This window comes from Panicum virgatum, chromosome 6N, assembly GCF_016808335.1.
Source record: "Panicum virgatum strain AP13 chromosome 6N, P.virgatum_v5, whole genome shotgun sequence".
NCBI classification, from domain to species: Eukaryota; Viridiplantae; Streptophyta; class Magnoliopsida; order Poales; family Poaceae; genus Panicum; species Panicum virgatum.
The window spans coordinates 43,391,850-43,419,469 of NC_053150.1; the positions used below are offsets into that span (position 1 = coordinate 43,391,850).

Below are 27,620 nucleotides of genomic sequence, written 5' to 3' on the forward strand. Positions count from 1 at the left end.
TATTGTTCTTCAATTTTTTACTTATTAATTTGGACAATTATTTCTAATGGAAAATTTTCCAAAATACTCAATCAATTTGTAATAAAGGTAAACTATTTTTTTATCTAAAAAACCTGCAATTTACCAGTCCATACAGTCTCTAGCTAGTTTCTTTCTTTAGGCTAGGCAGTTATTTTTGTGCAGCCTTCCACTCAACCCATCTTCTCTATTTAGAATCTACACTCTCTCCCCTCCATAAAACCTTTTTTATATATCAAGAACGAAATAGATTGTTTGGAGCCCAGGCATCACATCACATCCAGAAGCTCCGGAACTTACAGCCAGTAGTTTTGGCATCCAGAGAAGAAAACCTTGTAAGTTATCACCCCATGAACCCAATAAAACACCTACCAACTCCATCTCCTTCCCGAGCTCCCCCCCACACCCTCCCTGCATGATGCAATCCTAAAGAAAGCTGCTGAAACCTAAAGCTGGTAGAAAGCTGCCCCCCCCCCCCCCCCCCCCCCCCCCCCCCCTCCCCTCTCCCCCTTTGGTGTTGTCTGTGTAGCAGCAAAGCCAAAAAAACAACACTGCTCCTCCAAAGACCTTTTCCATCCTCTCTCTCTCTCTCTCTCTCTCTCTCTCTCTCTCTCTCTCTCAAATTCATTCCTAGCTGTACCCACATCTCTCCCCACGGCCCTTTTCTTTTGTTTATTCACATCTCTCCTCCGTCCTCGACTCCTCGCTCTCATCTGGTCCGGCGGCGAGCTCTATATGATAGACATCTATCCCAGTGATCTACCTTCCACCGGCCTCCGAGCTTGCTTATATAGAGATGCCCCAATTCCATTGGCCCATTCCCATCGCCGGACCACCAGGCCTGTGAATTGTGATCGCAAGAAAGAAGACGGAGAGAGGGGAGGGGATCCGTCGATTCTTTGATTTCTTGATTTGATTGGGGTGGCATTTTGTTACCGAAGCTAAGTGAAGGACGGCGGTGTAGCAGTGCGGCGGCACCATGTTGAGTTCCTGCGCGCCGACGGCCCTGCCGCCTCCGGAGGCGGGGGCCGCGCCGCCGGAGCCGTTCCGGTCGCTGCAGATGGCCACGACCAGCGCCGCCGCCGGCGCCAAGAAGAAGCGGCGGCCCGCCGGCACTCCTGGTAAGCGCCCCGCCGCCTGTCGGTCTCAGAAACATGCATCCAATTACACAGCACGAGCTGTACTGGAGGCGACGATATATGATTATAAAAAAAGGAACTCTTATTTTAACATGATCTCACTCTTGATGCCGTCTTGCGTGGCAATGGCGCCGGCGGTGGCGGTGGCGGTGGCGGGCGGAGCAGACCCCGACGCGGAGGTGGTGTCGCTGTCGCCGCGGACGCTGCTGGAGTCGGACCGGTACGTGTGCGAGATCTGCGGGCAGGGGTTCCAGCGCGACCAGAACATGCAGATGCACCGGCGGCGGCACAAGGTGCCGTGGAAGCTGCTGAAGCGGGAGGCCGGGGAGGCGGCGCGGAAGCGCGTGTTCGTGTGCCCGGAGCCGAGCTGCCTCCACCACGACCCCTCCCACGCCCTCGGCGACCTCGTCGGCATCAAGAAGCACTTCCGCCGCAAGCACAGCGGCCACCGCCAGTGGGCCTGCGCCCGCTGCTCCAAGGCCTACGCCGTCCACTCCGACTACAAGGCCCACCTCAAGACCTGCGGCACCCGCGGCCACACCTGCGACTGCGGCCGCGTCTTCTCCCGGTACGTACGTCGTGCTGCTGCCGCGACTCTCTCCTCTCCTCTCCTCTCCTCTCCTCTCATGGCCGCCCTACTCCTTAATCCTGTTTAGCCCTCTACTAATCAGCCGGTAATCCAGCCATTAGTCCGGTCTTTTTGGCGTATCATATCCTATCTTTCAGCAATCTTTCTCCGCGAGATTTGGCAAAATGGGGGCTCCAGAAAGTCGTGATGATTTTGGGGGAAATTTTGCGGGGTCACACTCACTCTTGTCTTTCCAGGCATCTACTCCACCTTTAGCTTCTGCAGCTGCAGCTGCTGCTCCATGACTACTCCATCTCCCTCTCTCTCTTTTGGCGTCCGTCAAGACGAGAGAGAGGAGAGAAACGGCAGGGAAGGGACAGGCACAATTCCCGAGAGCAGCAGCACGCTGCAGCAGCAGCGAGCGCTGGCTGCCTGTATCAGTCAGTGTACGTGTACTAGCCGCGTACGCGTACGTCGGCTGCTTTTCGCATTTGCTGCCACGGCCATGGCGTACGTCTAGGCGAGCTACCCCGCTTGGCTCTTGCGGGAGGGCTCCATTATTGAATGCCGGCCTGCCCCCATCCACGAACCAAAACCAAACGGCCCAAAGCAAAGCAAAGCTCGAGCCTGACAGAGAGATCGCACAGCCCCTGATCGCCTCCCTTGGCTTCTCTCGGTCACGCACCCTTGTCCTTGGCGCCAGCGGCTACCGCGCTGCTTGTTTGCAAGTCGGATCCCATCCAGGGTTAAGTAAACCGACCGGTCCGGTCAAACCGGCGCGGTCCGGTAGCGGTTTACCGGACCGGTTTGACCGGAACCGGTGGAAACCGGTCAAATTCAAAATTAAATTCAAAATCGCATGTTCATCCGGTTCCGAACGGCTTAACGGTCGGTTTGACCGGTTTACTGGCCGATTTGACTGGTAACTGGTCAAATTCAAATTTTTTTCTTTTTTAGTTTAAATTCAAATGCCCGCAAAGTATACTAAATAAATGTTTGTATAACATATTTTAGCCTATATGAACCCTCCAACCCTCTTTTGTATTACTTTTACATTGTATTTGTATATTTTTGTATGCACGTTTTTTTTTGTTTAACTTCAAATCCCCGCAAACTATACTAAATAAACGAATTTTAAAGAAAATTTGACACCATTAGATTCATCGCACCTTAAAGTATTTTTAGAAATTTTTGAGAATTTTTCGTTTTTGAATTTAAATTTAAATTTTGAATTTGGGCTGATTTGGTACCGGCCCAAACCGGAACCGGGCCGGACCGGTTTGACCGGTAGACCGGTTACCACCGGTTTGGTGAACCCCGATCCCATCAAACCCTTTCCTACCCAGCAGCAGATGCACATCCTCCTCCTGCCCTGATAAGGAGGCTCAGCACTCGAGCAGCAGCAGCTCGCACATGCAATACAGCCATGGCTCGATCGCTAGCTTGCTTTTGGGTTTAAGAATGAATGGAAATGGAGCAGCAGCTGGCCGGTGTGTGTGTGTGTGATATGATGCGCCGTTTTTACAGGGTGGAGAGCTTTATCGAGCACCAGGACACGTGCAACGCCGGCCGGCAGCGGGCCGAGACGTCGTCCTCGCCGGCAAGCGGCGGCGGCGGTGCCGCCGGGTTCGGCGTGGCGGCGGCCTCCACGTCGCGCCAGCAGCGGCGCCAGATGCATGCCACGGCGGCGGCGGCGCTGTCGCGGACGGCGTCCAGCGCCAGCCCCTCCAGCTGCGGCGGCGGCGGCGACCTCGGGGGGAGCCCGGTCGCCTGGCCGCCTGGCGCGGCGATGGCGAGCCCCACGGCGGCGGCGTTCCACCGGTTCGACCCGGCGCTGTCGTCGCCCCCGACGCCGCACGACCGTCCCGGCGCCCACAGCCTGGAGCTGCAGCTCATGCCGCCGCGCGGGAGCTGCGGCGCTCCTGCTGCAGCCGTCGGGTGCTGCGCGGCCCAGCACTCGCCTGCTGTTGCTACGAGCCCCCACCTGGGCGCCGACCCGATGCGGCTGCAGCTGTCGATCGGGTTCGGCGGCGGCGCGCGCGACGACAGCGAGATGTCGGCGGCGGCGGCGAGGCTCAAGGACGAGGCCCGGGAGCAGCTGCGGCTGGCGATGGCGGAGAAGGCCGCCGCGGACGATGCCCGGGCGCAGGTGCGGCGGCAGGCGGAGCTGGCCGAGCAGGAGCTGGCGAGCGCGCGGCGCGTGCGGCAGCAGGCGCAGGCGGAGCTGGGCCGCGCGCACGCGCTCCGGGACCACGCCGTGCGCCAGGTGGACGCCACGCTGCTGCAGGTCACCTGCTACAGCTGCCGCTGCAAGTTCCGCGCGCGGGCGGCCGGCGCCATGAGCTCCGAGGTGGCCAGCTACGTCTCCTCCGTCGTCACCGAGGGCGGCGACGCCGAGGTCGACGACCACCACCACCGGCAGCTCAACGCCGATGACGCGCCGAGCCACGCCCACGCTAGGATGATGGACCTCAACTAGCGGCCGGGCAGCTCGTACGTCATGCCATGCAAATTAAGGATCATTTCTTTTGTTCTTCTTCTTCTCCTCCTTTTGTTCTTCTTCTTCCCCAGCTCGCCCACTCCTTCTGGCTGTTGTTTTAGCCATGGATGAGGCTGTGATGGATGTGGTAGCAGGTGCATGGTGGTGTGATTAGACGCGGTGATGGGATCAGGGCAAGTAGCTGTAGACTCCCATGGCGGGAGTCTTGCTGCAGGCCGGGCAAGTGAAGCTAAGAGAGAGGTCGTCTAAGCTAATCGCGACGTGCATGGAATCTTTCGCTTGTTTGCTTGCTGTTGGAGTTTCTTACAATAACACTTGTTCGATCGATCATAGATCCAGAGGTGTTTAGTTGGTGAAAAAGTTTGAGTTTGGCTATTGTAGCACATTTCGTTCGTTGTTATTTAACAATTAATATTCAATTATGAATTAATTAGTATCATTAGATTCATCTCGTAGGAATCAGTTAGACTATGTAATTAGTTATTTTTTTCAACTATATTTAATGCTATATATATGTCCGAAAATTCGATGTGACGTGTACTGCACAAACTTTTTTGAGAACTAAACGCAGCCTCAAGAGCGTTTCGGCAGGTCGGTGTCATCGTTTCAGCTAATACCCTGTTGATAGTTTCTGCTAGTCGATCTGTAGATTACTCCAGCTTCACATTTTTTTCTTTTCGTTGCAATCCAAAGAGACTTCAATCGTCTAAAACATAAAACTCGTTCTGTTTGCATCATCTAGCTCTCAGAACAAATCAACACCAGCCAACTAGTAGTATTTTTTTACAATAAATCAACACCAATCATCAGACACGCCAACCGAACAGAGCCATGCGTCTAATCATTTTCATGTCTAGATTGCAACTCTCACTGGCTTCGCGATTTTTTTTTTGAGGAACCTTCATTTGTGCGACATGGAAAGGTTTGTGGACGGAGCTGAAGGGGAACATAACATTAACAGACCAAGGTGGAAGAATGTGAGAGCCCGTTTAGTTCCCAAAAAATTTCGTGCGCTACAATAACTTACAACGTTTGACCACTAATTTAGAGTATTAAAAATGGATAACTGACAAAAATCATTCCATAATCTCTGGGTGAAAACGCGAGACGAATCTAATAAACCTAATTGATTAGACAATGTTGTGCTACAGTAACCAACCTCTAATAACAGATTAATTAGGCTTAGTAGATTCGCCTCGCGATTTTCCGTCCATCCGTATAATTAGTTTTATAATTAATCTATATTTAATACTCTTAATTAGTAGTTAAATGGTCTCAAAAGTTTTTGCCCTAAAAATTTTTGGGAACTAAACGGGATGACGATGAGGTCTCCGAGCCCGAAGCGCACTGTTGCCGTGCAGCAATGGCACGGGTAGTCCAAAACAACACGCGCGCACACACGCAATGAAACGTTCCTGCAGATGATAATAAATGGGGGCCAAGGAAGCAGATGTGGACGCATGGTTTTCAGTGCCCTGCCAAGCTCCCCACTCACTTTTCTGGCCCACACACCTCTCCTCTCTCTCTCCGTTTGTCTGTCTCCCTCTGTACGGTCGTCTCATAGCACTGAAACACAGACAGAGGCCTCGTTTGGATGACACTTACATGAGTGGCACAAAAAAATCTTATATGCATGAAACACTAAACGAAATTTATTTGTAAAATTTTTTTACGGATAGGTGTAAATTTTCGCGATGAATCTAATAACGGTAATTAATCGATGATTAGCCACAGTGATGCTACAGTAACCAACCTCTAATTGTGCGTCAAAGATCTCATTAGATTCGTCTCGCGAAGTAGCGCAGGGATTTAGGAGTTAGTTTTGCAAACTGCTTTTATTTAGTACTCTAATTTTTTTGTCAAAATTTATGATACTCATGCTACTGGAGTAATCAAACAGGGGCAGAAAGTATTGGCGAAAAAGTTTGGGCGGTGTTTGGTTTCTACGGTGATTTTTTTTGCACGTTTTTCGAAAAGAGAATTTCATATGTATGGACTATGGAGTACTAAATGAAGTCTATTTGCAAAATTTTTTTAGGGATGGGTGTAATTATGTATGGACTATGGAGTACTAAATGAAGTCTATTTGCAAAAAATTTTTAGGGATGGGTGTAATTTTTCAAGACGAATATAATGACGGTAATTAATTGAGCATTTGCTACATTAATGCTACAATAACCATCCTCTAATCACGCGATCAAAGGTCTAATTAGATTCGTCTCGCGATTTACACGGGGTTGTGGATGTGGTTTTATAATTAGACTTTATTTAATATTCTAAATTAGTGGTCAAAAGGACAAAAAAATTTCCGCGAAAACTTTTACACTCCAAACCAAACACGGCCTTTAGTTTTGGTACCGTATCACATTTTATTATTATTTGACAAATAATATCTAATTATGAATTAATTAGACTTAAAAGATTCAAATCGTAGTAATCAGTTAAACTGTGTAATTAGTTATTTTTTCAACTGTATTTAATACTCCATGTATGTGTCTAAAGATTTGATGTGACGGATATTATGAGAAACTTTTTGGAAACTAAATGGGCCTTACTGCCCGTGTCTGCGCCCGCAGCGTGTGGGGGCGCCGGTACTGGTGGCACTGTAGCCCCACTGCTCCGGCCGGCCACAGGGCCACTACCCTACCCTCCTCCACGGGCTGGCCGGCCGGCATCGACGGCGCACCCGGCCGGCCGGGCCTCTGAAACATCGCCGATCTGAGACGAATCGCCGCCCATGGTTCCGTGATGCAGGCATGCGAAATGTTCTGCAGGAAGCTACACTCCTAGGTCTAGCTAGCTGCTAGCGAGAGCTCCATGGTAGGCCGGTTGGTTGGAGGAGGAAGAAATTCATCCCATGCGGCCATGCATGCACGCGCGCTCGAGTCGTGTTCGACGGATTGCTTCGTAGGAGAGCTCCAGATTTTGCTTGCACGTGATGGGCACCCCAAGGAATATATGCCTTGTGCAGGTGACGTCCAGCGTCTCCGCGTTACTATATTGGTGCTACGATGTAAAGGCGGAGGCTGATTGTTCATCCCTTTGTGTTGGTGATCAGATGCTAGCCACTTGGGTTGCCTTTATGTAAACAATCCGGTAAACTGATTTTCTGGAGTTTGTTAGCCACTTCCTCTTTCTCACTTAAACTCGGCAAAAGTGTGTTTATACATACTATTCGGAGGTGTTATTAGATTTCGCCAGATATATATAACATGACCGGATACGTAACACTAATCAAGGTCCATATGATTTTGGAGCACACAGCATCCGCACATTGTACAGTACAAGCTAAGGGTTTGTTTAGCATATCTTATTTTATCTTTAGCTTCACTTGTTTCACACAAATCGCGACAATGTAGCGTGAAGCTGTTTTATAATCCCGTGCTAAAATGAACTATAAGCCAGAAAAAGCTAATTTTTTTAGCTTCTCTGGCTTTGCCTTCACTGGTAAAGCCCTTTGGCATAAACTATGTCAGACGGCCCTCAAGTACCACCACTCTTGCGAAGACAATGGGGAACGGTCCAAGAGAGGTGTGGATCCAGTGATCCACTAGCGTGTTGGGAGACCCTACAATACAACTATCCACAGAGTTACTTAACCGAATGCTTGACCCTTGAAAAGTGCCCCAAAGAGAATTAGGGGAGAGTGGCAACTCTCTGGTGCCTAAAGAAAAATTACTAATATAATTTTGCATCATTCTACGATTTACATTATTCTATATTTACATATTGCACTTACATTTCAACTATTTATCTTTTATAAAATTTTCATTCCTAGTATTGGTGTGGGGGTGGGGGTGCAAAAAGTCACAGAGAAAGAAGTAGAAGCTTGTAGAAAAAACTTAGTGCATACCTAGATAAGTTGCTTACTTTTTCATTGTGCTTCGGTACAAAAAGCCTACTTACCCCAGTAGGGCCATCACGGTCGTCATTTATGGTTAACTTTGCTTAGATTATAAAGGTTGCAAAACCACTCGCATGTTTATACTGCGCAAGCTTAGCCTCAACAGTATATATAAGTTTAATTTGTAGAGACATACAAAAGTTGTTTTTCAAGGCTTGACTGTGTGACAACTGGATCTATATATCATTATCTGGTTCCAAGCCTCAAATACTTCTTTATTAGAACAATACTTCTCAAGAATGCACCTTTTCTAAAAAATAATAATAAAGACAACCACCCTATGGAATAATTTCATGCAGCTACATATACGAAGCTCTCCCAAAGGCACAGAAGGCAGGCCACATGAGTAGAGCTTTCTTTGTTTAAAACCTCGCTCTCAGGGTTGCAATCTAGTTGTATCTTAGGTTTGCAAGGGTCACTACTAGAAAAAGTGTCATAGGCACCGGTTGGGGATGACCTTTGGTACCGGTACTACGCATCCGGGACCAATGGCTCTAGGCATTAATACCGGGTGAATGACAGTGCATCAAAAGAAAATAGGGGCGCATTGCAGTGGCTAGGATTCGAACCCGGTCTCACGTGTATCTTCTTTACCATCTCATCTACGAAACAGTTGTGACTAAGGGGAAGATATTTTCCTTTTGAAGTAACCTGTGAAGCACTTTTAGTACCGGGTGGTAAACATCACCCGGTACCAAAAGGCTAGACATAGGTACCGGGTAATATTTTCACCCGGTACTAAAGGATCCCTGGATCTTTCCATGCACCTCAAAAGAAGCTTTGGTATCGGGTCATTTTGGTTTTGGTACTTTTGAGATGGACCGATGCCTCTTTTCTAGTAGTGGGTTGAGGCCGGTTTCCCCTTATCAAAAAAAAAAATCTTAAGTTTGCAAGGAGATCAGCGCTCCAGAATGAGTTTGTATTATGCATGAAAGTGCGTTATTAGGCCCACTATTGCTTGGCATTGCATATATAATTAGGAGAGGGCTACACACAGAGCTGCAGTGATGAAGAATATAACCCGATCGATTTCATGCATTCAGTACGAGCATCGCGTCACCACTGCAACATCTCAGCCAGCTCTCCTTTTCATGCTGTAGATGCACGCACGCATGGGCATGGCCTAACTCGGCAGTGTTGACTATAACTTGGGCCTTTTTAGTTCTTTACATGTAAAAATTTTGCGTTAGAATCTTGCTAATTTGAAGTACTAAATGAAGTCTATTTAAAAAATATTTTGTATATATGAGTTGTAAATCGCAAGACGAATCTAATGATGCTAATTAGCGGATGGTTACTGTAGCATCACTGTTGCAAATCATAGATTAAGTATGTTCATTAGATTCGTCTCGCGATTTACAGCTCATCCATGCAAAAAGTTTTGTAAATAGACTTCATTTAGTACTCCATGCATGTGTCACAATATTCAATGTGATTTTTTTTGCGTTTACGGAGTTCACGGGTAAAAATCTAAACAGGTTCTTGATGAGGCGGCTTTGGATCCTTTTCATCAGGGTCATCGGCTCATCGCAGTCGATTGGTCCGGCCGGCGGCATGCACGGTAGTTTCAGAGACTTGAATTTTGCTGCGTTCCGAGAAATGCTCCGGCAGGGCTGCAGATCCTGCGACTGGCTTGCCCTTGTCAGGGCATGTGTAGCTTTCGCTCGATTTGGAAATTCTGACATCTCCTTGAAGGTTTTTGCATACTTTGCTTTGGTCTTTTGCTTGTAGTTTTTGAATTTTAGATGTACATTATATATTGGAGTTCTAAGGTTTGTAGTACATTGGAGGAACAATTAATATAATTAGCTAGTTAGCGGAACCAACAAAGCGTTTCTATATTATGAACACAAGGATCAGGCACTCTTTGCCTTCCTTTTTCTTTATTTTGCTTCAATTTGCAGTGAAAACAAGGAACACACGTAAAATTTTAAAACTGGTAAACCGTAGAATCATTGACGATGTAGTAGCCAGAATCAAACTAAGAACGAAATTCAATACCTAGCCCTAGTACGAAATTCAACATAGAAAGAAAGAAAGAAAAAGAAAGGAAGGGCCGGGGGACAAACCTGAAACCCTACGAGTGTTAATTATTGGATAGAGATGCCGCGGCGCCGATGCGGAACTCCTCACATGGCAGTCGTGGAGGAAGACTGGAAGAGGCGGCGGCGTAGACTCGGCGGCGATTCGGTTCAAGATTGCTGGAGAAGGATGGAAAGGAATCATCTTGGAACCAGATGGCGGTGCGGCGGCTCCGGCGAGCGGCGTCGTGGGATGCGGGCCTGGTCCGGGATTTATTTGGTGGCCGAAGAAGTGGCGTCGCTTGCGGCGGGCGGTCTTTGGGCCCTTGTGTGTCCTGATGGGCCCTAGGATTAGGCTGGGGAGCTTAGGGCCGTGACTCTGCTCTGGGCCAGGCGTTTTGTTGATAGGTGCACATGCTGTCGTCGCGAGTCACAAACCATGCGAGCCTGGGCCTAGTTTGTTCTGTTGGGCCTTAGGATTGGGGCGAGGGAGCTTAGGGCGTACTGGGCCGTCCTCGCGAGCGTGCATTGGGCCGACTGGCCTCCGGCGTCGCTGCAGCTCAATCCGAGGCCCCCTAAAAAAAAAAACTCAATCTGAGGGGATCATGCAGCGGACGTGGTTCGGTAACCGGTCCGGTTTGGGTCCGGTCCGGTTCCGGTTTGGGCCAGCACCAAACCGGCTTAAATTCAAAATTTAAATTTGAATTTCAAAAAATGAAAAATTCCTAAAAATACTTCAAGGTGCAACGAATCTAATGGTGTCAAATTTTCTCAAAAATTCGTTCATTTAACATTCTTTTCGGGCATTTAAAGTTAAAACAAAAAAGAAAAAGAAAAAAAATGAGACGGCCCATTAAGACCCACTTGGTAAACCGGTCAAACCGGCCGGTAAACCGATCTAACCGGCTGGTAAACCGGTCTAACCGGCCGGTATACCGGTTACACATACGATTTTAAATTTGGATTTGAATTCAAAGCGATCAAACCGGCCGGTAAACCGGTCTAACCGGTCGGTATACCGGTACGAACCGGTTGAACTGAGTTTTTTGAATTTAAATTTGAATTTGACCGATTTTTACCGGTAACCGGTGCAACCGGTCCGGTAAATCGGAACCGGAGCCCGGCGGTTACCGGAGACCGGTCGGTTAGGTGAACCCTGGTCCTTCCACGCTTGACGCTTTGCCTGTTCCGCTGGATGCCCTACAGGTGTTCGACGAAATGCTGAAACTGTGACAGAGGATGGAAATCACGAACAGGGGACGGCGAACGCGGACTCCGTCGCGCGGCACTGGTTGGCGAGACGAGATATCTGATCTGCCGCATTTTGGTCAGGTAAACGAACCTCTGTTTTGAGACAGCGATCATACTCCTCATCGGCTTCTTGTGTTTGTTCACCAATACATGCTGCGAGCAGGTCCCTGATCTTCGTCTTGCTATTCGGCCAGGTCTGTCATTGGATCCGTCGCTCGATGACTGTTGAGGTGAGGATAATGTACCTCTGATTTTGTTTTTCAATCTTCTGGTACTTGTTCGTTTCTCCTGGGTGTTTCTGAGTTGTGAGTTTCAAACATGTGTGTCTCACTTTGTAGTTAATCATCTTTTAGGGTGGGGAAAGGAAGCATCAGAGCATTATCAAAGGTATCTATCGCAAACCACAGGTAAATGGTACATAATCTGTCGATGCATTTTGTCGATTGTAATTTAGTTGCTGACTGATGCTTGCTCCATCAGCCACTCTAAAATCAACTGCCAACTTTCCGAACTATGCAGCAGAAGTATTGTCCCAACTTTTTCAATTCAGATCACCAGAACTCTGTGGGATAGAGGTGCAGCAAGTCTACCAAAGGTGCTAAACTGCGATACAACTCAGTTTAAGTAGTTTTCCCTTCCTACAGCTCATATTCACTATTCATGGATCAAAGTGTAGGTATTTTCTGTCATTAAAAGTGTCATATAAACCATCAGGTTGTTCTCCATTCTTATAGAAGTGATATACTCATATCTCACACATAAATATGTAGGTTACTAGAGGCTTTTGGGCATGATTATTAATATGAGTAGTTCAGTTAAGCCCTGGGTTCTCAGTTATGGCTTCTAATGTTGGCTTGGAGCTGACGGATTTATCAATCACCATAGAGATTATTATGGCTGTTTCATTCTTATTTTGCATGTCTTTAGTTTTTGGACTTCCGCCAAACAGGGATACCAATCTCCTAGTTTGCCCTATAGATTATTAACTTGACTATATGTTATGTCCCTAGCCCAGTACAAAAGTGACCTTTCTTCCCGTGTGCCTAATCTTGGCCTGAAATATTTCTCAACGGACACTTCATTTCTCGTTTGCCAACCAGGAAAAGAAAATGCTACAAAACCTAACAGCTTTCAAGAATGTTTACAACTGACTGATACATGATAAGGACATAAGGTCAGCGAGGTTCTCTCTATCTTTCTTGGTGAGGCTATCTCTGTTTTTCGTTCTGAACATGTAGTGAAAAAGATCTTAAACAAAGTAGTGGCTATATAGGTGGTTTTGCTATCATGGGAAACTAAATTTTTCTTTATTTGCCAGAGCTGTACCTCTGAGGAAAAAAAATCGTACAGAGACCAAGCCCAGATTTTCTATGTTCTTGCATAGCAATCATACAATGAATCAAACTAATATGATAAAATGTACATTCTTGCATGCAACTTGATAAAAATAGTAGTCCATTTGTTATTTTGAGGCCAAATGGAACATATGGAAGAACGTGGCCAGTCTATTGCAAGCTTGTGTGTTGACATGGAAACTATTATTAATTGAACTCTATCTTTATGTAAGCGTGTCCGCGTCACATACAGTGATTTTCTGAATAGCTGTACCTTTATAGAATAGCATTACTTTCTATCAATTATTAACAACACAGGTGCTGAGGCTTTGACAGTAAAATGGAGGAGCCAAAGTCTCCCGTTGTGAACAATATCTATATTTCCTGGACATAAGAAAATAATTTCAAAGACATGACCATTGCATAACCCAGCGACATAGCACCTATGCCTTCCCTAAACCCTAGTTAAAATCAGTGACTTATGGAGTTGTGAGCCTAAGAACAAGCACATCGACAACTGTGACTACCTTATGAAGAAGATTTTTTGTTGTACCAACTCACATTCGGATTAAAAAAAAAAGTTGATACTCGATAGGATGAAATATTTAGCCAAAAAATATAGATGCAACATCCTTTCGAAGAACATTGCCACCAAACACATTTGACCTTCGGCCCAGAAGTGAAATTGGGTTGCAAATATAATCCCTGTTAATGGCATGGTAAACCTTTGGTTTTGCAGCAGCATTTGTAGAACTCGATTACTCCAGAGCTACTATGCATATGATCTCTGGAATTTTCTGGTGGTTGTGACGACAGCCTATTTAGTATGCTGCTTATCGTCAGCTTCATAGATTCACACAAAAACGTCGTCCAACAACTTGTAATTTGGCATCATAATTTGTTGCCAAATATATTGTCCATTCATGTGATCATGCTTTGGCCTAGTACTCTGCAAGAATGTTCCTTCCAAGTAATGTGCTCCCTCCATCTCCAGTCTACAACAGCTAGAACAATGCATCCCCACATCAAATAAATTGAAGAGGATGATTCTCAGCATTGCCTTCCTCTAATCTACTCCTACAGGTGACCAACCATGTGACACCGACAGGTCAAATACTAGTTCGTACACACAACATTTTAAAGATATATCCAGAGTCTAACCAGCAGGCAACAATGCACCAAACCTTGTTTTTTTTTAAAAAAAAAATTGGTGTAAGCATGTCTGGTACGACGGTGCATTGTATCGTACTCCGATCCATGTATAGTCGTACCCACATCGACCAACTGATTGCCCAAACTGTCACCAGTGCTTACTCTTTCTGGAACATGCATCGTACCTATGGAACAGTATAATTTCTGCAAAATTCCAGGTTTTTTTGAACCATGACAATTTTCATAACAAAACATTGTCCAAGCTCCATTTAGAACGCTGGGATTTCTCAGCTACTGGTAGTAGTGTACAGGCGACTCTGGGATTTCTCTGCTACTGGTAGTGTGCACGCAAGGATTTCGGGGGCCTTCATCAGAATTAGAAAAGCTTGACCTGGCCCTCCACCGTCCACCACCACCACCTCTGTCCCATTTGGCCATTGCCCTCTCTCCTCCGGTCCTCCTCCACCTCCCATGCCGACCATTTGGCGTCACCTCCTTCGTCTCCCTCCCTACCTTACTGCCTGACACGTTCTTGGCGCGTTGTTCGGTCCTCTTCCCCCCCACCGTTCATAATCTCGTTGGTCTTGGCTGCTTGTTGCTGCGAGCTCTCATCTCCGCTGGGGCGTTGAGCTGGCTACCGTCGTGGATTTGATCTTCCCACGCCGCGTCGAGCTCGGCGCCGGCGCCGGGGAAGGCGGCGACGCCAGGTGGTGGGTCTGCGCCGGCGGCCAGCAGGGGATGACGAACGCGCGGCAGTGGTGGCGGCGCGCCGCGGCGGCCGTCAAGGACAGGAGGAGCCTGTACCTGACGCGCGTGGCGGCGCTGCGGCCGCCGGGCGCCGGGGTGGCCGCGGCGCTGCGGAGCCCCGAGCTGGAGGCGGCCGTGATCCGCGCCACCAGCCACGACGAGCGGTCCGTGGACTACGGGAGCGCGTCGCGCGTGTTCGCGCTGGCGCGCGCGTCGCCGCCGGCGCTGCAGCCGCTCATGTGGGCGCTCGCCCGCCGGGCGGGCCGGACGCGGTGCTGGGCGGTGGCGCTCAAGGCGCTCATGCTCGCGCACGGCCTGCTCCTGCGCTCCGACCTCGCGCCCCGCGCCGCGCGCCTCGGCCGCGTCCCCTTCGACCTCGCCGACTTCCGCGACCGCTCGTCGCCGCCGTCCAAGTCGGCGGGGTTCTCCGCGTTCGTGCGCGCCTACTTCCGCTTCCTCGACACGCGCTCCCTCTTCGCCGCCCAGGAGCTCGACGCCGGCGAAGCCGACGACGAGGACGCGCGGCTCGACCGCTTGACCAAGCAGCAGCACCTGCTGGACCTGCTCATGCAAATCCGGCCGTACGGGGACGGCATGGAGCAGGGCCTCATCCTGGAGGCCATGGACTGCGTCGTCATCGAGATCTTCGAGGTCTACAGCCAGATATGCACCGGCATTGCCCGGTTCCTCGTCGCCGTCCTCGGCTCGGCTCCGACGACGCCGCGGCGGCGGCCGGGGGAGACGCTGGCGGCAGCGAGGCGGCGGAGGGGAGTGCAGGGGATGCGGGTTCTGAGGAAAGCCGCGGAGCAGAGCGCGCAACTGTCGTCCTACTTCGAGCTGTGCCGGGGCCTCGGCGTGCTCAACGCCGCCGAGTTCCCGGCCGTGGAGCGCGTCCCGGACGACGACATCAGGGAGCTCGAGAAGCTCATCATGAGCCACGTCGTCGAAGAAGGCAGCAAGGTGCCGGAGACGGGATCGAAGGCGCTGGTCGCCGTGGAGGAAACCGGCCTGGCGTCGAGGACGGTGGTGACGAAAGAGTGGGTGGTGTTCGACGACGACGACGACAATGCCGCCGCCGGCGCCAGGCAGGGGCATTTCGGCGGCTACGTGAACCCGTTCGTGGCTGCGCCGTGGGACGCCGTGGCGAGTAGCAGAGACTTGTTGGTTTAGATGGATGGTCGGTAAGTGCGCCATCTGATCCATCGGATTAGCCAAAATAATTTCTCAAGATTTGTCGTTTAGCAATTTGACCTACTTTGGATTAGATCAGTGAGTGAATCTTTGTAAATATAGATGTATGTCGTCCTGGGACTTGGGAAATGAATGTGAAATTGTGGATTCACTCCCTAAGCTCCAAGGTACTAGTAGGTTTCTCGTCGATTCTTTTTTTTTTTGAGAGGTTTGTTGCATACTTTGCTCAAATTTTGTTTCACTAGACTGTTGGTGAAGTCAAATGCACTCATTCCAAAGTGGTATCATTAGATTCATCTTTTAGTAACGGTGGGTGCATTCAATCTAGCATGGCAATATCATTTCTAGCTACAATATTCTCATTAGCTAGTACATCGTGGTCCACTGGAGAAAAAAAATTAGACATTAATGTAAGAGGGGAGGTTGCAAAGGTGAATACATCACCTATTCTAAGTGGCTTGACTTCTGGAATTTTTGGAAAACACACGGAACTCGATCATTTCACGTAATGATTTCATGATCGGAAAGCGCACTACCATCACACATTTCACACGCACAAGAGTTCTATCATCATCGCTCTAGCTCTGGCCATTTCTAGTTCTTGGCTTCTTGCAACTGCAAGTCGGGGTGTCCCGCGTCGGAGCTTTCGATTGGATCTGCGATCGGTGACCACTGATCAATCAACCATCCTCTGCATGACACGACGCGACGCGCAATTATTGAGCCTTCACATCCGTGTCCGTCGAGCTCGAGCATGGCCTTTCCGTTCCTGTACACAATTGTCTGGGGACAACACCGATGCTGGGAGGATCGGCGATCGGCAGGTCGAACAAAGGACCGAGCAGTAATTACCGCGCTGATCACCGCAAACGCCTATCGACCCAACCTACCGAGGGGTCCTCCATCGTCCTGTGGAAGTTACTGCCGGAACAGCGCAAGAGAAGCAGACGAACGGAAGGAAAATTCGATCCGCACGAGAACAAGGTTGGTTGATTGCACGCGGAGTTTGGCATTGTCCGGATTCCGGGAGGGAGAACATGAAGGTAGATCTTGCCCATTCCCGTTTGACCGGAACTGGCCTACCTGCCGGAGCATGGGGACAGGATCACGGGCAGGGAACGTGAAGCCATGCCACCGCTGCCGCGACAAGCGGGTGATGCCGTCGAAAGGACCAGCACCTCCGCCAGGAAATAGGGGTTCCACTGTACGACTGTTGATGATCCCTGTCACGAGTCGGCACCAAAGGAAGGTGCAGAGTTTTAGTTGGTACAAACCGGGGTGCCTGTTAACTGCCTTGCCGAACTGCACTTCAAACCGTCTTCAGGGGGTGATCGGCAAGGATTGTAATCCTGTTGTGATTTATTATGGCACTTGTGTTTCTCCTAATTCCTGAACAAGAAACTGCCGACCATGCAGGTGAATCTATAATCAGATGTCAAAATTTATATCAGGTTTTCAGACTTAGAGCTCCCGTCTTCCAGCCTGGAGCTGTTCAAGAATTATACCGGATTGGAGTAACTGCTGTGAGACCTAAAGCTGCAACTGGTGAACTGGAGGTTCAGATCATTCTACCAGAGAAATGCCTAGAGCGACCAGCATCCCCATCGCCAGGGAAATCAACTGAACTATTGAGCTTTGGAGGGTTGTTTTCTGGTCGTTCATCTGTGGAAGGACTCCCGCCACAGCAATGTAAATGAAACCACCGGCAGTGAAACCCTGTAAAAGATGACAGTTTTGACAAGCCGGTTGGTGAATTAGCTCCAACAATGAGATCTATCAACAGTAAAACTGGAATGTATTTCTAAATGGTGTACCTCAATCAGGGAAGAATGCCCTGGATCTTTACCCAAAGACAATGCCTATTCATACAGTAGAGTAATAGGTTATGTCCTGGAAAAATCATTTACCACTGGGAGAGGAAAAAAACTGAAAGAACAAGAACTTACTAGTGCTGTTCCAGCAAGAGCAACCAATGCAGAGAGAAAATTGAAAAATAAGGCCTTAGACACCGTGAATCCTGATCGCACAAGGATTCCAAAATCTCCAACCTTAACAAGAAAGAATACAAAGTTTACCATCAACAATTTCTAACAATGAAACACGGTGATTGGAAGTTTGGAACGAAGCATCCTATATTTATCAGATGATAAGAAAAGTAGTACTAAATGCTTGAAGTGACCATCTAACTAACTGTTCTAATCTGGTCCCAGAAACCAGAAAAGAATATTAAATGATGTCACTTTAATAGATGTTATTTGATCGCAGAATACCTCCAGAATAGTATTTTACCATGAACTAGTTTTGTCAGATATTTACTAGATACTGATATCAGCATTCAGCACTAATACCATATAAAACTGACAGAAAATAAAGCTAGACTAGATTGCATCAGTAGTCATTCTGAAACTCCAATGGTGAAATTTAAGTTAATCTAGTGTTGAATATAATATAACCTCTTGGGGAAGTTCATGTGCAAGCAGGAATAAAGTCCTGGACCAGCCACCAACGGAACCATGTAGCAAAAATGCACTCCCAAGAGCCATCCCATCAGTGAAGTTATGCTGCATCATTCACATGAATTTCCATCAAAATCCAAGCTAGCAAGAAGTTCACAAAATATAGTATACAAACATGTGCTTGTGTGAAACACAAAACATGGTTCAGGCGATAACTTACAACACCATCTGAGAAAAGGTTGAGGTAGCCAAACACCAAATTAGAGTTTGAAATGTATGAACCATCACTTGATAATGCTTTATCAGGGGCAGGGTCATTTTCAGAATTGGCGTGCTCTCCATCAGTGGCTTTGGAACTAGCAGAAGAGCTTCTCTGTTCATTACAGGCACATCAAGTTCATAAGTGGGTCATGTGATCCTAAAATGCATATCACATGATTTTTCAGAAATGCAAAGACAATAGAGTATCAAGTATGCAATTAACAGTTTCCGATAAGATGCGACAAAACTTCTGACTTTAGATCATCGAATACAACTACTTTTATGCTTAGTGCACCTACATGCACAGGGTTAAAACCTGCACCTAATAACCCAAAACTTCTCTTATGGTTAAGTGTTGGGAAAATTTCTCCCTTTCTCAGGTTCAAGAGGTGTGACTCGTGTGTTAACCCCATTGAGCAGGATGAATGAAGATGCGCTATAGAAACTGGACCAAATATTAAGCTAGTTGCACAAATGCATATGCCGCCTATACTCCATCCCACAACGAATGCAATTGTGGCTTTTAGACTACTTGATGGGACCCATCTCATTTAAGATCACATGCGATTGCTCCATCTAATTGGCTAAATTGCGCTCATTTCTGTAACAAATTGCAAGCGCTATTAATTGGAGCAGGAGCCAAACAGTTTATTTGCGCTCTCATGACAACTGACCGCAATTAATTAAGGGCACCTAAGTCATTTAGCTTTCACACCAATGTCTGAGGAAAAAACCCTAGAAATGCATTCTTTGCGGGACCTAGAAGTATTAATTCAATGTGCAAACATTGAAAGCTTGATGCAAACAGTAAACAGCTTCTTACGCGGAAAATCATTATAACAAATATTTGGTACTGCAGTGCATGGCAACATATGGTGAAAAAGAATTAAGTATTTTAAGGAGAAATCAGGCAAAGCTACCTTCACAAAACAAATGGGCAATAATGAGGTATCATTTATGTTGATCCACCATTCCACTTTTAGCATACAGCCATACACGCATGGGTCAGCAGTAGTGCCACCAGGACCTTTATATTCTTTTGGAACTTAAATGAAATCATCATGTATACATTAAACCTGATTGCCAACACCTCTTGTTTTAATTTTCACCAAATGCGACAAAAATAAGTTCCCTTCAACTATATCTTTTTACTGACAGACTTTGCATGTTTGATTTTCCTCTTTTTGGTCAGTGCTTGAATTGCTACCAGCCTACCACAGTTGTGATACACCACACTTTTCTTAGAGCTGTTGTCAACTGATTAGCTTTCATTGTTTATGGTTTGCTATACTTGAGGAGATAAATTATACACTCAACTAGATGTTCTGTTCCACATTTTGCCATACAATGTGTGATAAAATGTGCCTGGGAATTATATTTTCCATTGGCTGAACTAGATATTGTCTGCAATTTTTGGAGTTCACATAAGCTATGGTTCCTAAAAACAATTTGCAAGGTTCACGAAAAAATTCTATGCACATTGCCTCCGTGTCTTCTTTTTGTTCACAGAACTTGTGAACTTCCAGATTCCTATTGTCTTTTTCTTTACCTTTGCCAAAGGCAAATGAATTGCAGAATTGCACAAAGAGTACATAAGTGATGGATTGGGAAAACATATAGGATAGTTTCTATGTTTTGGATGTCAGATGTACCTTGCGGATAGTAGTTGCTTTTGCAGTCGTGCCATCAACCAAAGGTTCCTCGTCAGTTTGATTGATCTCTTTACCGTCGTCATCACTCTTTTGATGATTCAATTTGCCCTTATCACTAGAATCATGCCGTTTATGATGGTGATGGTGGTGCCCATGACCCATGCTATGTGCCCCATTTTGAGAATTGTCTTCAACATACCTCACAATCTTCTCAACAATAAAAAAGAGTACAATGCCAACTGCACAAAACAGTTGCTAGCAAGATTTTAGACACATGGAGAAAGAAAATAGATCAAGGAGGTTAGACACATGGAGAAAGAAATTGCTGAGAGATGAAATGTTTGGAATAATTGGAATAAGTTCGTTTCATTAAGAGCTATTGTGATTAATGGCAGATTTAATACTCCGGGCTAAAAGAAACAGTCTGCAACAACTCAGTCAACAAATGTTCAGGGAAAAAAAGAGTCAAGAAGGGGACATCCACATATTGCAAAAAATGTGTCTAAAGGCCTAAAACCTGAAGTCATAAAACAAAACACAATTGGACATGTGTGTGGGATATACTCACATAGTATAGACAACCCCACAGAAAGATCTTCCAGTGAGTGTGCATGTGCATGCTCATGAGCATGGTCGTGACCCTCATGATCATGTGAGTGAGAATGCCCCCCACCTGAGAAAAATTAGAAAAATATGGTAAGTGAGAAAGGGTCACCTAAGGTGAATGAAGTAAAAGAACCGCATCTGCATGTATAAGGCGAGTAACAGAACGAAACTGAAGGAATGCAGTATACAGTAACATTGTACCAATGTGTGCAAAGTGTGGAAAATATTAAGAGGTGGCCCAGATATCAATGTGATGTTAGCATGAACAACATACAGTGATGTTTTTGAGGTTCAAAATTAACAGTTTAATAACTCTTAGCAAAACATAAAAAAATGCAAGAGACGTAGGAAGCAATACAATTTGATCATAATCCAACTGGTTTACCTGGTACACAGGTTTAGCGCTTTTAACAGAGCATTGGGCAGTAGACAAAATATGTTTGCTAGCCACGCTTCTATCTTAAATTGCAAGCAGCTTGATTTAGGGGGTCCTAAGTTACAATGGAGTAAATGGATCATTTATCATTTGTCCTTCGCAAAAACCCACCCATCGTTTATGATCCAAGATACCCTCCTACGGCAGTGAAGACATGGGGGGTAATATACTACATCCTTGAGAAAGCGATAGGGAACAGAGCCTCCTACGGCAGTGAAGACATGGGGGGTAATATACTACATCCTTGAGAAAGCAATAGGAAACAGTTTCAAGCAAATGAGAATTGATATTGGTGATGGGAAACATGAAACAGTGACTAGTAAAATACAAAGCAAGCACAAACAAAAACAAAAGAACCAAAAAAAAAAAGACCTTAGCATGTATCAAAGGTTATACCAAAAGCATGTGGCAGTTGATGAAGAAATGAATCTCCAAGCATTGCTCCTGCCTGTAGAAACATCAAAACCAAACAAGAAAAAGCACATAAACTGTAACATCTTGATTCTGAGCAAAGTAGTAAAATTAGATTGATACTATGGGACTTCAAAAAGGATATTGGTGCAAGACAACATTATAAATAAGCTAGATGATCTCAAAATTTGGGGGCATAACCTCATGGTTGATATTAACTTATTTCAAATATCTAAAAAGCGTAAGTTTGTTTTGCACTGCATTGCCCATTCATTTACTTAAATATGTTCTGATATACAGAATCCATCAGAAAAAGAAAAGATGTTAACAAAACAAAGGCAGAGAACATATCAATACAGCCTGAATTTTCGAAGTTAATTAATTCATCATGGATACTCCCTCTGTTTTTATTTTCATGTCGTATTAGGTTTGTCCTATGTCAAATTTGGACAACTTTGATCAAATTCATAGAAAAAATTAATAGCCTTTACAATACCAAATTTGTTTCATTGAATCCGCCATGAAATATATGTTGATAGTACATATGTCAGGTAGTATAGTTGTTGCTATAGTTTTCTATAGACTTGGAAAGTTAGCCAAATTTGACTTAGGACAAACCTAATACGACATGCAAATAAAAACGGAGGGAGTGTAATTTTACAGGCAATATTTCAAATGTAGAGCCAATTGTCCACGCATGAAACAAATTCATAAGACAACAGATAATTCATGTTTGTGACTTTCAGAGAATGCAGATAAATATGGCTGTTTATTAAATTGTAATCGCAGAATATTAACTCGGGGCAGATTAATTTCAGGCTGCACTCACTAGTCACCAGTAGAATGTAAAAGGACAATTATAATGTACTATTGGCTATGTAGTCAGTGAGTGGTTGTCAAGGTGTTAAAGAAAGATCCAAGTAAACACAGAATTGAGCAGACTGCAGACATATCCATTTGCTAGCTCGATTTAGCAAAACCTTGTAAGGGGGTGTTTAGTTGGTGAAAAAGTTTGGGTTTGGCTACTGTAGCATATTTCGTTGTTATTTGACAATTAATGTCCAATCATGAATTAATTAGCATCATTAGGTTCATCTCGTAGGAATCAGTTGGACTATATAATTAGTTGTTTTTTTCAACTGCATTTAATGCTTCATACGTATGTCCAAAAATTCGATGTGACGGGTACTGCGCAAACTTTTTTGGAAACTACGCAGCCTAAGAGCTGCAGACTCTGCACTTACCCCAAACACTGCAAGTGCATCCACCATGGCCTTCGATGGTTTCCCCTGAACTGCAAAACAGGAACAAATCAACAATCAGAACCTGCGCAGAAGAGCGAGAAGATAATCCCCTGGGCCAGAGGGAGGGAGGAGGGGCACTCACAGAAGATGACCGGGAGGAGGATGAGGCAGACGAGCGACGCCATGCTGACCAGCAGCGAGCACCCCATCGCGCTCAGCCACACACCTGCCCGATCGAATCCCCAAATCAGTCGATCTCCTCGGCGTAAACCAAATCACGGGCAGAAATCGCGCCTCCGGCGCAGAAACGAGCGGGATCGGAACGAGAATGCCTAACCCATGGGCGACGCCTCCATGTCGCCGTGGCCGTGGCCGTGGCCGTGGCTGTGGCTGTGGCCGTGATGGTGGTGGTGGTGGCCGTGGTCATGCTCGTCGTAACCGAAGGAATCGAGCTCGAGATCCGCCTCCTCGGCCATCTCCTCCGGGAGCAGCCGCCGCTGGATCTCGTCGCGGCCGTGGGCATGGTGGTGGTGGTGGTGCTCGTGGTCCGCGCCGCCGCCGCAGCTGTGCCCGTGCCCGTGCTCGTGCGGCGGCTCGCCGTGGTCGTGGAAGGGGCAGGAGGAGTCCGAGTGCGCTGCGGCGGGGGCGGGCGCGGCCGCCAGGAGCAGCAGGAGGGCGGCGAGGCTGCGGCGGCGCATTGTGGGGGGCCGCGCGTGGGGGGGGGGGGGGGGGTTACGGGGAGCTGGCGAATCAGAATCAGGAGGCGGAGGGGCGCTTGCAGACGCCCTCGATGGTGACGACGAGGACGAGCACGAAGAGGAGCGCGACTATGCCCACCACCACGCCGAACGTCACCGCGTCCATGTCCCTCCAAATTTATAATTACACCCGCGCCCTCAATTAACTCGTGGAAAATTATAAATTTAGAACAAAACAAAAACGAATTGCACCGCCTCGCTGCGACACGAGCCTCGGATCGAGCACCGGCGCTGAGTGAGAAATTGAGGATTCTGACTCGACGGGCGGGGGAGTCGGAAGCTTCTCCGGGCTCGTGTCGTGCCTGCGTTGCGGCGGTGGCAAGCAAGGCGGCCCTCCGATTCGGAGAGCACGGCGAGGGGTCGAAGACGTGATTGAGTGACTACAGGAGAGAGAGGATCATCGGACGGCAGGCGGCGGCGACAGGTTGGTGACGAGAGCTCGAGAGGAACACGATGGGGAGTTGGGTGATCGGAATGGCTGATCGCGATGCAAAGTTTGCGGTGGTTGCAGGTTGGGCGACAGGATGACGGCCAGACGGGGGAAATAATGCAGAGCGCATCAGTCTGTCTGTCAGGGTGTGTTTAGTTGGTGAAAAAGTTTGAGTTTTGGTATTGTAGCACATTTCGTTGTTACTTAACAAATAATATCTAATTATAGACTAATTAGTTTTAAAAAATTCAGCTCGTGGTAATTAATTAGACTGTGTAATTAGTTATTTTTTTAACTGTATTTAATATTTCATACATGTTCTGAAGATTCGATGTGACGGATAGTGTGAGAAATTTTTAGGAAACTAAACGGGGCTTCACTGGAGCAACATCCCTTTCCCTGCTTAGAGGGATGTCGGCGCCACCACCGGCTCTCTCGTCGACCTTTCTTCATAGTACAGTAGGTTCCTTCAGGCTGAGTGATTGGCCGTGGTCGATGGTCGTCTGCTCGATGCTAGTAGTTCCTTCGCCCACATCGTGTCACACCTGCATGCTTCCGGAGTCTAGCACCAGTTCAGCTACCTGTTCTTAGCCGCGCCGCGCGGCAATACTACAGATGGGAGAGCGTAGTACGTACTTTCTGACTGTGACGCGCGTCACCGGCTTTTGTCTTTGTTTAACCACCGATCCAGCGGTAGCAGCTAGATCAACATAAAAATAGTTTAACTCTTTCAAAAAATAAAATAAGTTATGCTGACTACTCAGTCTTAGTAGTGCTTAACTAGCAGTCCATTACTGATTAAGAATTTGGTACTGACACCAGTCTTACAATTTATAGCAAGCGCAGACCGTTCTTGCGTACTATTTAGTTAGTGAGTAGTCCTTTTATGTATTGTGTTCCTAGGTTCGGATTTTTATCTCGTAATCTAACAAAAGATGGATCTGCGCACCAAGTCGTGATGTGAAGTGTAACTCGAAACCGCTTCTTTCTATTTTAATAAAAAGAAGTGCAGCCCTCCTGTGTTTTTCAAAAAGAAATTTGAAATTTAAAATTTTAAACTGAGGAATTGCCAGTTTTCGATGTCCCATAGGGAACTTGTGGCGATTCAGAATCCAGTTGTCCTTCGATGTTCACTCGCACTACAAGAATTCTAATTTTTTATGACAAAAGTCCCCATGACGAGGACAAATATCGTCATATATTGTAACATAATATGACGAAAAAAACAGTGGCGTCATAAATTCATGAGACCTTGAACTATTTGTGACGACACTCTATATTATGTCACATAAAGATGTCGTGTGTCGTCACAAAATACCGGCTGGCAGTAGCCGATCGATGGAATTGTATTTGTGACGACGTGGAGTGGTTTTTTGTGACCTTTTTGTAGCATCATTGTTTTTTTAATTTTAACATGACGGTCCCCATCGTCATTATTCAGCCATAGTCCTAAAAAAATAAAAATCGTGAATATACTCCCAGTTCGAATCGTTCCCCAAAATCCCCCACTCCCACATGAGAGGCGACGGGCAGCGTTTGGGCGAGCGGAGCGCGGCTGCCGGTGAGAGGCTGGACCGAGCGTGGCTGCCGGCGGCGGGTGGGCCGGTGTTGCGTGGCGGCCGGGCACAGGCGGAGGGGTTGGCGGGCGGCCTGGTGGAGCGCGGCGGCTGGCTGGTGGCGGATCTCGGCGTGAAGCTAGGGTTGACGGAGCGCGGCGGGCGGCAGAGCTTGGCGGGCTGAGCGTAGCTTGCGGGCGGGCGGAGCGTCGGAGGGGCCCGGTTTGGCGGCGAAGCGGAGGTCGGTTGGGCGGCGAGGCGCGCGCGGCTGGCTGGCGGGCTGAGCGCGGTGGGCGGGCGGCAGAGCGTGGTGGGCGGGGTGAGCGAGGCTTGCGGGCGGGCGGGCCGACCGCGGCTCGCAGGCTGAGCATCGTCTTGGCGGTGGCAGCTCCTCATCGCCCTAGGTGTGCCATTTTGGCAGTGCCCCCTCCCTGTCCCCCCCTCTGTTGCCTTTCATTGTTGCTCACCTTCCCTCTTCAGTTGTCATGTCGCAGGCGTCCTCCTCAACCGCTCAGACTCAGCGGTCAAGTGCAGCTCGGGTTGCCCTGCAACCTGGACCCCTTGCTGTTGTTGCTGCAGTGCCTCCGCCCACTGCTGTCGATCTGCAGGCGCCGCTTGATGATATGACCGGGTTACCATTGATCATGTGCCCGACTTGCAAGGATGTGCGGGTGTTTGCTGCCACTACCACGAAGTCTCAGTATAATATTGGAAAGAGGTTTTTCAAGTGCCCCCGACAAGGCTATGGAAATGTCAGTTCAGTGGTTCCCTGAATGTGCTTCCCTGATAATGGTAGTGTTTGTAGCATTCAGTGCCTGCACTATTGGTGTTAAATTGTCTGTGGTTGTCATTTGGATGCAGGGGAGATGTTCCAGGTATTTGTTCGAGGAGGAATATGTGGTGTACCTTGAGGATCATGGTTATCTACTTCCAGCTTCCTCGACCATTGCAGCTACTTCAACAACAGAAGTTCCCGAGCTGGTGGGAAAAATTGATAGCTTGGAGCAAAATCTGAACGAGGTGAAGGAAATGGTTGGCAAGAACAGGGAAGGCTTGGGAAGTTGCATTTGTCTTGTGTGTGGATGTGTGAATGTAACAATATTCGTGGTGTTGGCCATTGGCTTGGTTGTAGCTGTATTGAAGTAGGCAATTCTGATGATATATGGGCCTTTGTGTTGAAGCTGTAGTGTTGAAGAACATGTTGTATTAACCTGTTGTGGTGGACAGTAGTGTGCCCTATGTATGTGCAATGCTGATGTATATTGGAAATAAAGATCACTTTTGCTTTGATGTGAAAATTGTGTGGGTTGAAACTTTTGCAGCATGTATGTCACTTCCAATTACATTTTGTGACAGATTTTGTACTTTCCATGACATGGCCTTGGGGTCATAAAAACCCAGAAATACATTTTAGGACAGATTCTAGGTATTCCATGACATTTTCATGTGTCATGAAAACACAGAAACCTTGGACTATATAGATATACATCATGTGAATTAAATCTGGACACTGTAACTTGGATCAGACATGAAGTATCCACTAAAAATAGAAACATTGCATATAAGGTCTTACAATCTCACAAATTGGATACAAATGTAGTAGCATAATTCAAATACAACAAAATCAATAACAGAAAAGTTCATGGTTCACAAATCTCTAGAAATGCAAAGGTCAATCAACATCACTGTCTTCTCCTGAAGTGTTGCCTTCTTCTGGACTATGGTACTCAAGGTAGGTTTCATCTTCATTTTCATCTTCATCTTCGCGGTCTGCTTCATCACCTTGAGCAATATGTTTTTGTCGACGGATGCTCTCGACGAGGTCTGTACTAATAGGGCTGCCTGGTTCATTATCCATGTGCAACAAATCCATATCTGGAGGAATGTCTCTCACTGCACCATCTGTAGATGAAATATGCTCCTCTTGTTATGCCTCTTGACATCTCATTTGTACTTGTTCATGGATTGGTTGGTTTGTGTGGGAC

General features: G+C 47.1%; 4 protein-coding genes across 4 annotated transcripts; 3 read left to right on the plus strand and 1 right to left on the minus strand.

Annotated features, from left to right (window-relative positions):
- Positions 1 to 534: 534 nt before the first annotated feature.
- LOC120680039 (protein indeterminate-domain 16-like) lies at positions 535 to 4,608 on the plus strand. Its single transcript, XM_039961686.1, has 3 exons — positions 535 to 1,139; positions 1,323 to 1,725; positions 3,253 to 4,608. Exons 1-3 carry the CDS (start codon positions 998 to 1,000, stop codon positions 4,202 to 4,204), a joined length of 1,497 nt encoding a protein of 498 aa, XP_039817620.1. The 5' UTR covers positions 535 to 997; the 3' UTR covers positions 4,205 to 4,608.
- A 9,543-nt stretch (positions 4,609 to 14,151) lies between these two features.
- LOC120678884 (putative clathrin assembly protein At1g25240) lies at positions 14,152 to 16,121 on the plus strand. Its single transcript, XM_039960320.1, has one exon. It carries the CDS (start codon positions 14,626 to 14,628, stop codon positions 15,802 to 15,804), a length of 1,179 nt encoding a protein of 392 aa, XP_039816254.1. The 5' UTR covers positions 14,152 to 14,625; the 3' UTR covers positions 15,805 to 16,121.
- A 1,038-nt stretch (positions 16,122 to 17,159) lies between these two features.
- Positions 17,160 to 24,153, minus strand: LOC120678883 (IAA-alanine resistance protein 1-like). Its single transcript, XM_039960319.1, has 11 exons — positions 23,229 to 24,153; positions 23,034 to 23,117; positions 22,892 to 22,941; positions 21,633 to 21,684; positions 20,763 to 20,867; positions 20,195 to 20,433; positions 18,502 to 18,654; positions 18,279 to 18,386; positions 17,772 to 17,873; positions 17,640 to 17,684; positions 17,160 to 17,541 (listed from the first exon to the last, which is right to left on the minus strand). Exons 1-11 carry the CDS (start codon positions 23,587 to 23,589, stop codon positions 17,389 to 17,391), a joined length of 1,452 nt encoding a protein of 483 aa, XP_039816253.1. The 5' UTR covers positions 23,590 to 24,153; the 3' UTR covers positions 17,160 to 17,388.
- Positions 24,154 to 26,120: 1,967 nt separating this feature from the next.
- LOC120678189 lies at positions 26,121 to 26,781 on the plus strand. The gene is made up of 2 exons (XM_039959341.1): positions 26,121 to 26,387; positions 26,497 to 26,781. Exons 1-2 carry the CDS (start codon positions 26,121 to 26,123, stop codon positions 26,779 to 26,781), a joined length of 552 nt encoding a protein of 183 aa, XP_039815275.1.
- The last annotated feature ends 839 nt before the right edge of the window (positions 26,782 to 27,620 follow it).

Bases quoted from the DNA above. Each gene is read 5' to 3' on its own strand.
- LOC120680039 (XM_039961686.1), top strand. From the start codon at position 998: ATGTTGAGTTCCTGCGCGCCGACGGCCCTGCCGCCTCCGGAGGCGGGG. The intron at 1,140-1,322 runs GTAAGCGCCCCG...CGGGCGGAGCAG, and splicing joins GCGGCCCGCCGGCACTCCTG to ACCCCGACGCGGAGGTGGTG. The intron at 1,726-3,252 runs GTACGTACGTCG...CCGTTTTTACAG, and splicing joins TGCGGCCGCGTCTTCTCCCG to GGTGGAGAGCTTTATCGAGC.
- LOC120678884 (XM_039960320.1), top strand. From the start codon at position 14,626: ATGACGAACGCGCGGCAGTGGTGGCGGCGCGCCGCGGCGGCCGTCAAG.
- LOC120678883 (XM_039960319.1), bottom strand. From the start codon at position 23,589: ATGCGCCGCCGCAGCCTCGCCGCCCTCCTGCTGCTCCTGGCGGCCGCG. The intron at 22,942-23,033 runs GTGAGTGCCCCT...CCTGTTTTGCAG, and splicing joins CCTCCTCCCGGTCATCTTCT to TTCAGGGGAAACCATCGAAG. The intron at 20,434-20,762 runs GTGAGTATATCC...TGTTTTGTGCAG, and splicing joins TGTGGGGTTGTCTATACTAT to TTGGCATTGTACTCTTTTTT.
- LOC120678189 (XM_039959341.1), top strand. From the start codon at position 26,121: ATGTCGCAGGCGTCCTCCTCAACCGCTCAGACTCAGCGGTCAAGTGCA. The intron at 26,388-26,496 runs GTCAGTTCAGTG...ATTTGGATGCAG, and splicing joins CCCGACAAGGCTATGGAAAT to GGGAGATGTTCCAGGTATTT.